Here is a 10,667-nt window from a genome sequence, read left to right on the forward strand (position 1 = left end):
TAGGCCATATAATACAACAGAGTGGAAAAGCATACAAAGTACAGTTAGATAGATTACTTAGGAAGCAAGTGCAAGTTCCAAATCATGGCCAAATTACACAAGACCAAAATGGCAAGCCTTTTGCCCTATACGGATCAACTTTTATTCTTGCTGGTTAACAGTCACCCCTACCACAAGCAACGGTTTTAGACATGTTGATAGGAGGAAAACTCATATGCAATCAAGCTTAGCAGCAAGAAGAATTGCAAGTGCAGAGGACTTTCATATACATTTACGCTTAGGAGCCTACATTCCAATTATTGACAACAAAACTGTAATTTTGTCAAAGTTAAACGCACATCAAACAAAATAATTGACAATTTTTGTTACCTGTCGACCAAAATGAATAATGATAGGGCAAGAATCTAAAAAAATGCAAGATCTTACGGACAATGAAGATAAAAATGCAAATTGTGCCAAACTTTGTTCACATTCCAACAAAGTTTTCACAAAATGTAGAACTCGAGTCAATAACATTTGGCCGCAAGCACCTCGTCTCAAACATGTCTGCAACAAAGAGTTGCTTGTGAAAGAGACATAAATATCAGAAGCTCAATGTGACACAGCCAAAGATTTTTCAATAAAAAGAAAGCATCATCACACCCTCAAATACATGCACACAAACACACGAAGAGAAGGACCGATGTATAGATATGGATATGAATAGGGGTTAGTTCTGAAATCAATCAAACACTCTTAGGTGCAAAGCTTTCATTTGAAATATTTTCCACAAAACAAACAGAGCATATATGGAGAAATTTAGAGAAAGGGAGGCTCAAATCATATATGCCTCCATATTAAGCAAGGAACAACACCATCATTGCCAATCCTAAGAGTTGCTAGAAGGTGAGAGCAAACCCACAAACTGACTCCCAAAAGCTGCTCCACCAAGAAAAGAAATGTCTCTCTTCTATATCATCATATACCCATTTTATTATCATTAGAACCATTTGTTTGAGACATTTTCCATGCAACAACGGAAGCACAAACAGAGAGAAATTTGGAGAAAGTGTCATCTTCATCCTTTGTTTCTTCTTTTTCTAGTTTTGACAAGTGATCCGCTATGACATTCTCCATAATCTTCTCGAATTTCAAGGTCAAATTCTTGCAGCAGCAACACCCATCAAATAAAGTGTGGCTTAGCATCTTTCTTCAACAATAAGTACATGATTGCCAAGTGATTTGCATAAGCAAATTACCTTAAACCTAAAAGATAAGAAGAAAACTTGTCAAAAGCAAAAACAATTCTTTTTTGGTTGTTGCTTAATTTAATTGTGCATCATTTAGTGTTCAGCTTGCATGACAGATGACATGCACTTTTCTTGTCTTTCCTTTATCATAAAACAACCCCCAAGATTGGACCCACCAATATGAAATGAATAACCATATATTAGCTAATAACCCTTGCTATATATGCAAGTTAATCTAAAATTCGACAAGCACCCTTTGACAATTTATAATTTGCTACTGATGACAGAAATTTGCAAATCTGTAGGAGGTGTGTATATGTTATGTGAGCGAGCATGTGATCTGTAGTAAGCATTCTTATATTATTGCACCAAGACACAGATGCCATTTCAAGGGTAATATTATTCTAATTCTATATATTTTCAGGTATTAGATGACTTCCATGTAATATTATACCTTTGCAAACATGAAAAGCGTGATAATTCATTTTTATGTCCATGCTTTACTGGTCCAGTGAAAATAATATTTCTTAGAATACATAACCTTCCTCCCCTGCCAAAGAAATGCGAAAAATGGTAGTGAGATTAGCAGTTGGAGGAGTTTTCAACCAAACCACATATAACAATGGGATATGAACCACCCTGATTCGTCCCCAAAGTGGATAACCAACAAGATTATAGCTACAGAATCCCACAAAAACTTTATCTTAGATCACTATAGCTTAAAGCCAAAACCAAGTGTGTCAAAAATTACTCTTCAAGAAGATTAGGAATAGTCCGGAAGTGATCTTGTTAGTTTATTCTTTGCAAAATTGTCTTGAGAAATTCAAAGCTTACCTTGGGGCTTAACCATTTGAAGAATTAGACCTATATCGCGGAGACGGCATTTTGCTTTCTTTCAACACCTTGAAGAAGGTAGATAAAATAATGGAATCATTGCATCCGTCTCTGTCAACCAGCCATTCCTCTTGAAGATGAACATCAACATCCCTATATAATATTGTGAACCACAAAACCAACATAAACATAAAAAAGTAAAAAAAAAAAAAAAGAAAAAAGAAAAGGTAAAGGGAGAGGAAGAACAGAAAGCTGAATTTAGGTAATGAGGGACCCACCAGGAAACATAACATCCAGCTTAGCAAATAATAACAAGGAAATTACTTCTTATTTTTTACGAGAAAAGGGAAACAAGCTACCTCCTCAATGCCAGAACCTCGTAATTCCTGCGCAGAAAATCAGCATGCTTAGTGAGGGCATCTTGTGCGTACTGCTTGCCCACAGTTCTTACTGCTGCTGCATTTAGTAAATTTTCCAATGAACCATGCTTTTTCAAAAGCTTTAGGGCTGTCTTTCGGCCAAACCCAGGAGCCACATGTTGTATCCCAGGAACACCATCAACCTCATCACCCATAATACATCCTGTACGATTACAGATCCAAAAGAAAAGTTATCAACATTTAAGATACATTACAGCTAGTGATTCATGTAGGAAACCTGGCAGCAGTTTCTAATAAAGACCGAAGAATAAAGTTGAGTAACTGGTGTTAGGACTTAAAGAGAATCCCCAACTAAATTTAGCAGTTGTAAGCTCTACATTGTTAAAATCCTATGATTTAGGCTCCTTATCCTCCTTTTTTGTCCTTAATAACTTGATCTGTTTATTCTTTAAAATAAATAAATAAACAAAATAATAATTAGAAATAATTGCAAGTTTTTGGTTGGTACCCATAACAAAAGTATCTGCTAGCAGTTTACACATGTAAAAGTGCAGTTAATTATATGACAATGACATAATATGATGCACAATAACAATTTCATACTTACTCAGACTCAAATCAGAGCAAGGATCACAATTATATTGCGCAATATAGTGCTTTATGGTGTAAAAAGACCATCGTTTCAGCTCTATAATAGGCAAAACAATTTGGACATCTTCAGAAATCAGTTGCTTGAAATCTTTATCGGGAGAGGCAATAACCACCTTGTACCCTTTTTTTATAACTTGTCCTACAAGTGTAGCCACAACATCATCTGCTTCATGGCCTTTCATTTTTACAACCTGTATGATTTTGTATTTTTGATGACCAGATTAACATTATAAAAGATCCATAATAATAATATTTATATGAGAGTATAAAATTTAGAATAGAAAGCTCTGCAAAATTGAGATTGGCGAAGGTTCACCCACTGGGACATTGCATTTTGTAAGAACATCCGTGACAACTTGAGACCTGTTGGCGTGATCCTTTGAGAACTTTTTAAAAGTTGATAACTGGCTTAAGAATTTTCTCCTGTGTGCTTTATATGAAGGCAACAATTGTCTGCGGTACTCATTACCCCCTTCTCCATCAAGGACCTGAAGAACATTACCAATTGTAACTATCTATTTGATGTAACAAGAGAAAGAGCACATGAATTAACCACATTCTCAATTCAAACATCACCAAATCATCATAAAGTATCATTAGGTATACTTAAATATAATCACATTCAAGCATACATCAATCAATTGATATTCACAACGAATGACCAACGCACATGATTCAAATAGTTGTTGCTGGCCTTTTGGGAATTACCATGTATAATATATTTTTGAATTGAAAGAAACTCTTGCCTTGATATAGGGGTAGGAGATCTAGCAGGTCATTAAAAGAGAGGAAAAGAATGAAAAGGGAAGCGGTGAGCAACCATGGTGACTAATCGTCCACATGACAAATTTCAAGCAATGTCCAATCTATAGCTTTCATATTTGGTCGAGTTTTTCATTAATAAGGAAAAAAAATTCTAATGCTATTTACTTTATGGATGCGATATTAGAAAAGTGAACTAGAAACCACATCATCCGGTACAAATACTGCATGTAAAAAAAATTCAAGAAACTGGTTCACGGCTTCACATCTTGCTGACTATATTGTTTATCTGCTCAGCTAGTGCCTTAGTTACTACCTTGTAACTTTTTGATGGTGTTCCTTGTTGGGATCATTCTCCTATAAGATATAATTTTCTTATTGCACTTAATATACTAATTTACTTGTAGGCATCTAGTTCTCATCTTCCAAGAGCAAGAATATATAACCATTTTACATGACCAATGCCAAAGAACTACAATACCTATAACATTTGCTCATGGTGTTAAAAACAAAAAATCAATTATCGTTAATTTAGCTTAAACAGTTTCAGTCAATAGCATGCTTTCCTCTACTTGTAAATGGCCAGGACAAAATCTTGACGTTAGACCACATGAATAAGAATTTACCAATCCAGCAACAAAAATTCAAATCAACCAATCTAATTGAATTAAATTCGCTATAGTAAAATCTCAAATATGGAGAAAGAACTTACAGCAATAACAGGGTCACTGAGGCTGACTTGAGAGAAGAAAAGAGAAATCCAGCAACCAAATGATTCCAAGCTTGGTGTGCTTCCAGCATAACAAAGTGGATTGGCATCCAAAAAAAATACCCTTTTCTTACTTGTGCTCTTCTCTTTACTATTTCTGCATATTTCACTTACAGGCAACAGTGGCCCACCAGCTGTTTGATCAAAAGCCGCAGAAGAACAAAAAGAAGCTACAGAACCAGTGGTTTGTACTTTATATGTGTTTATTGCTTTTGTTCCCCTTTTCTTCTTTCTTAAATGCCTGACAGTTGAAATGGAAAGAGATGCGCTCGGAAAGATACAGTGGCTTTCGCTGTATAGAGTTGCTTGGCAGCTTGCCTGAAATCCTCCTATCCTATCTTTTTGTAAGCAGCGGTCAGACATAATAACAAAAGCCTTGCTCCAACAAGATACAAACACAATCAATTAAAATGCCCAACTAATTGTTTGATCTAAATTATTAATTCAACCTTTGTTTTAAAGAAAAATGCTTATAGTTTAAAACTTTGAATTGATGGAATCTAAAATAATGGATTTTACAAAAAAATATTTTACCTTGAATGAACAGTACATGTTCAAGGAAAAAAGTATTCAAATAGGAGAAACAAATAAAGTTCTCATTGTCTCTTTCTTTTAACTTGTTCTAGACTAACATAACTTAGAAATTTTACCAGCATACAAATATAAAGGTAAGAGCAAAATGAAAACAAAAATATGTTCATGATCTTCACTTTCACTTTATTTTATTTAATATTTCTTTCAAAAATAAGATGAAACATTGTTCATTATAAACTGACATAAAGACTTGGAATATCAACTTGCAGAGCTTGAGTTTGAACCCCTGCAATGAGGACAATGAGGAAGGACAAAAGGCCTCTTCATAAAAGAGGAAAAATGTGATTCAAGAACTAACTAGTAAGATGGGCCACAACAACCATTAGGAAGAAAAAGCTAAGGCCTTCTATTGATGGGTTCTATTTTTCTTAATTTATGTCAAGCAGATAATCCACAGATCCACATTGAAGCTGAATATCAAGCATGACAGGTATCTTATTTTTCTTTATTGGTCATTGGAGGACAGGGTAAACCAATTATAGTTCAATGCTATAAAGCTTCATTCTCATTATCGACATATAAGGAGAAGGAAGAGAAAGAGGGTGGTGCCAATCTGCTGTTCCAGTTCCATCACAGATGGAGTTACAGAGGCCATCTCCTTAAAGTCTTCCAACAGTTCAATCACAGATGGAGTTGCAGAGGACATTTCCTGAAAATTTTCCTGGTGTTATGGTTCACAGTTCCAAAGCAATGGTTTATCATACTACTAGTTATCTTTAAGCTTAATTGCTAGTTTAACTTCATTTAATTGGAAATGTGCAGAAATTTATTTGATTACTTGCTCGAACTTAGTATAAATTGAAGTCTATAAAATGTTAAGAATTCTATTGGTTATCATATATCTATGTTGAAATCCAACACATTCATCCACTCAGCCATCCCTCTCAATTTAAAAGGATAATATTTATGTTATATTACACAAGAAGTAAGATTGTCATCCCTTAATTTAAATATTCATAATTAGTTCCAGTGGTTATCCTTTAGTCTACCTAATCTTTTCCACAAACACATTAGCCATATGGAGAATGACTGTCATTTTGTGTACTGTCAGTGAATAGTTAAAGGCACTTCCAATTTTTCTAGTTCCTTCAATCGACCAGACAATTGAATTCTTCAAAAGAAACTTGTCCATCGGGACATCTTCAATATCTGCTCTCCAAATTCAAGTTAACTGCTTTTTTCAGAAACCATGTTTGAGGGAATTGTTCATGTCAATAAAAAACAAGCAACTATAAACAAGGTAACAAGAAATAAAACATTGATTCAACCAAGTAATTGAGATCTGCCATATTCAAACAAGGTAACAAGTTAACTGCCATATTCTGCAGCACTCGAATTTTGAGAATAACTATTAGATGTAAATAATTGGAATCTTTCCTTCTTTCTTCCAATATTATCACAAGTAAAACACCAATTAGAGTTACCTGATGCTGCATAACCTATAGTTCCCTTTAGTACAATAGAACTGCTTTGATTTGGATGAGACCAATTCATAGTTTCTGCAATGAACTTTGCTAATCCAAAATCACTTACATGAGCAGTCGTGTCATTGTCAAGAAGAATGTTGCTCGGCTTTAAATCAAAATGCACAAAAGGCTTATGGCAATGGTGATGAAGATATTCAAGAGCAACAGCAACATTAATGGCAATGTTTAACCTTTGGTGAAAACTTAATATCCTCAAATCACCATTTTTATCATGTCAATAAAACAAGAAATAAAATTTCGTGATGCTATTGTCATGGGAATACATAACAAGTTGTTGAAAGCTATATGAATCAAGAAGCCATGCTCTTTTTTTCCCGCTAAAATTATAAAATTCTACAAAATACCCATTCCAGAACACTATGTTTTCCAGTCCCTATCCTTCTTCCATCCCCAATCCTTTCATATAAAGAAACCAAGTAAAAAAGCCAACCATGACAATAACAGAAACATGAACAACCCATGATTTTATATTCTTCTCCATAAAAATTATCCAAAACTCTCACATCATCAAATTCATAATAGATGCAACAAAACAACGAGATTGGGCAAAAATGATGTAACTTTGATGACTCAATAATAAAAATTAATAGAACAAACAAAAAAAAATGCAATTCACCTGAGAAGAATTCTTGTAGGGACTACACTTAAAAGACCCCAGTGAGAGGAGAGTAGGAGAATGAGAAAGAGAGAAGAGATGATGGTTTTGCAGAGGTGGAGATAATATGGTTGCCGTTTGGAAAGGCATTTTTTCTTTGGAGCTCCTTCAGTCATAAACTGAGTGAACTTTTGAGGTCTTGAATACCTCTCTCCACTTTCTACAGAAAGAGAGTTCACAGTTCGCTGGAGGTAGAAGATAAAGTTTGCCTGATAACGACACAGATAAAAGCGCGACCGTTTGTCATCCATCTCCCCTCTTAATAAAATGACATTATATCAAAAAAAATTACTATTATTTCCCCGACTAGATTTCATCAAACTATCATCTAATGACAAGTGGTTATGCTATAATAATAAATATGGATTCGGATCTCTCCCTCAATTATAAATTAAAAAAAAAACTAATTTGACTGAATATATTAGATAATCATGTTCAATTTGATTTATTATGTACTTATTCGGATATAAATTTTTATTTAAAATTAAATTTTTGAATCAATTTTAAAAGAAATTTTCAATTAAACATACTAATTATAATGTTTTTCGGCTAATCAAAACATGAGAAGCATATAACAAAAATAAATAAAATATGTTATCTAATTTTCGCTAAGTTATTTAGTCAATGCACCTTTTTTTTTAAAGTAAAAAGTGAATATAATTGGTTTTCTGGTTGAATATTTCAATTAAAAATTAGTTAAGAACTCAATTTAAAAAAATTATATAGCTATAAAATTTAAGAGATCAATAGAGCATTATTCCCATTTTTATTGATATTACTAGTAATTCCATCAGTGGAAATAATTGAAATGTAGAAAATTTTGAACTTTTAAAAAAACAAATGATATATTTAAAAGCAGGGATCAATATACCTCTGTGAAAAATATAGAAAAATATAGTGACATAACTTATATAATATTTCTAAAAAAGTTAAAGTGTTTTTTGAGATTAAACAATTTAAAATTAAAAAAAAATGCATTACTACACCATTTAAGAAAAATAAATAAATGGAAACGTTTAGATAAGGAACGTTAAAAATACATTAATGGTTGTTAAAGGAAACGTTTGTTACTTCGCAAATTTGAGAGTAAATATTTATTATAAAGTAATACATTAATAATTAATTGAATAATTCATTGTTATTAAACTTTATCATTTTTTTAAAAAGTAATAATTAATAATAATTACTTAAAACCATTATACATTAAATAACCAAACCAAACCAAACCAAATCAAATCAAAAATATTAATTCAAAATAAATCCAAACAAAACCAATACATTAATACATTAAATAATCAAATCAAATCAAATTAAAAACAGAGACTCAAAATAAATTCAAACTAAACCAATACATCAATACATTGAAAAATCAAATCAAACCAAACTAAACACTAATTCAAAATAAATCCAAACCAAGCCGATACATTAATACATTAAATAATCAAATCAAACTATTGCAAGTGAAAGCCTAATTAGAGGAATATACCATATGTCAAATTAAATTGCCAAGTGAATATGCCACATGTCAACTTTCTAACGAAAAAAATGCTTGCTTTATATATATATATATATTGATCATCCTTCCATCTTACTAAACTTGAATTGAAAAATCCAGTCTCCACATACCAGCATTTTAAATGGCAAGATATGGATCTTTAAAATAGTTTGACAAACTAACTAATAGAAAAACACAAAATTATCAAATATTTTTTGCAAAATTGTAAATTGCTTAACTTGTTTAAGCCATAATTTGCCTTAAATGAAAGAGAAAAACGAACACAAGTACACTAAAATCAAACTTAAATTGAGTTCACATGGAGCATTGAAGGTCGAGACTGTAACACCATCGGCCAATCACGGAGAACCAGATGGCGGATGCCACAATCGGTGCCGGAGCATCGTCTTATATCACTTATTAAAGCTAGATCACAAATTAAAAGTGGTTAAATTTTTATAAGGAGGCAAGTAATTCACATTTTCTTTTATTTTTGTTTTATTTTTACAAAAATAATTTATAAGGAAATTCCTACGAAAATTTCGCAAGAGTTTCCCCTAAAAATTAACTTGCCATACAAAGAAAAGATACACACTTCCAATTTTCTCCAAATCCCCAAAACTCCAATTTAACACAACATACCACAAGCACTTCTAATATCCATCAACATACGCATCATATTCTAAACACATTCTTTTCAAGGAATATATAATCATCATATACCAAAAATATAATAAGATGTTATTTCCTTAAATAATCATAACTCTTAATACATTATAAACTTATTATATCCAACCTCCACAACACAATATTTATATACATGCCAAAAATCACCATTTGCAAAATATCCTACCCAAAATGTGATATCTACCCTGATGCTACTCCTCTGGTCTTGAAGAACACCCTCCGCTCCTAACCTGCGCGTGATAAATCAACGCGCTGAGTGGAAGACTCAGTGGTGCTAAATAACCAACAATTAAATTAACAAGAAAATTAAAATACTTTGAAAGCAATGCGAAGAGTAGAAATACAAATATGTCTTCATTCTTTTATAGCAACAATAAAATTTCATTTTTTTTTTTTGTTAAGGTTCGTACTCATGCAGAATGAACATAAGCAGATTTGATCGTGGCCTATGTTAGCGCCACCTCCATCACATACTCGTGGCCTATGAAAGCATCACCGTGGCCTATGAAAGCATCACCGTGGCCTATGAAAGCACCACCCCCATCACACAAGCGTGGCCTATGAAAGCACCACCCCATCACACAAATAAGCGCGTCCGCCTATTTATAAGGGCTGATAACCCTAGCATATGATCATAGCTTCACAATAACAAAATCAATCTCATCATACCACGTTTCAATCATGCATAGTAGAGCCCAAATCAAAATCATTCTTTCACAAAAGCAATAATTCTTAATCCAAAACCTCTTCATTTCTTAGTACTCATCAGTTCAAAATTTTTACTCAAAACACTATAGATATATATATACTTAATATAGTATAAAGTACATAAATCAAGAACTTTTTAGCATTTTCATAAACTTGATCTCTGCTGGGTTTTTAACACATAATTTGAGTTATGGGTCTCCAAAATGAATGAAATTAGATTCATTAGAAAGCTAAGACAAAATGATACAAATGTTCAGAAGGGACCACAGCCCAGATCAAATGGTAAAATAGCAAACAAAAGCTAGGAACACATACCAACAGATCAAACCTGATTCAGCAGAACCAAGTCCAATGTTTCTTGAATTCCTACTTAACCAAACACTCAAATGAAACCAATCTAGAACGAGAGAAGTCTC

General features: G+C 32.8%; 1 protein-coding gene across 7 annotated transcripts; it reads right to left on the reverse strand.

The window, feature by feature from the left end:
- Positions 1-713: 713 nt before the first annotated feature.
- LOC105633933 (5'-3' exonuclease family protein) lies at positions 714-7,627 on the reverse strand. Of its 7 annotated transcripts, none has more exons than XR_002284329.3 (9): positions 7,323-7,627; positions 6,644-6,718; positions 4,569-4,959; positions 3,415-3,582; positions 3,051-3,285; positions 2,423-2,645; positions 2,064-2,216; positions 1,684-1,779; positions 714-1,245 (listed from the first exon to the last, which is right to left on the reverse strand). XR_002284329.3 is itself a non-coding variant. In XM_020679221.3 (8 exons), exons 1-7 carry the CDS (start codon positions 7,610-7,612, stop codon positions 2,072-2,074), a joined length of 1,527 nt encoding a protein of 508 aa, XP_020534880.1. In that variant the 5' UTR covers positions 7,613-7,627; the 3' UTR covers positions 714-1,245; positions 2,064-2,071. The 7 variants fall into 7 exon arrangements, 1 of the variants encoding a protein (XP_020534880.1); XR_005177316.2 differs by having other exon boundaries at positions 4,569-4,963; positions 7,323-7,457; XR_001046848.4 differs by lacking the exon at positions 6,644-6,718.
- Positions 7,628-10,667: the final 3,040 nt, after the last annotated feature.

The sequence above is a fragment of the Jatropha curcas genome, chromosome 9, assembly GCF_041381405.1.
Source record: "Jatropha curcas cultivar XTBG-Jc1 chromosome 9, XTBG_Jcur_1.0, whole genome shotgun sequence".
NCBI classification, from domain to species: domain Eukaryota; kingdom Viridiplantae; phylum Streptophyta; class Magnoliopsida; order Malpighiales; family Euphorbiaceae; genus Jatropha; species Jatropha curcas.

What these genes read in the sequence shown, in the direction of transcription:
- LOC105633933 (XM_020679221.3), bottom strand. Translation starts at nt 7,612, where the DNA reads ATGGATGACAAACGGTCGCGCTTTTATCTGTGTCGTTATCAGGCAAAC. An exon ending in TTACAAAATGCAATGTCCCA is followed by an intron (nt 3,286 to 3,414) that starts GTGGGTGAACCT and finishes AAAATCATACAG; the next exon opens with GTTGTAAAAATGAAAGGCCA. An exon ending in TTGCTCTGATTTGAGTCTGA is followed by an intron (nt 2,646 to 3,050) that starts GTAAGTATGAAA and finishes GTAATCGTACAG; the next exon opens with GATGTATTATGGGTGATGAG.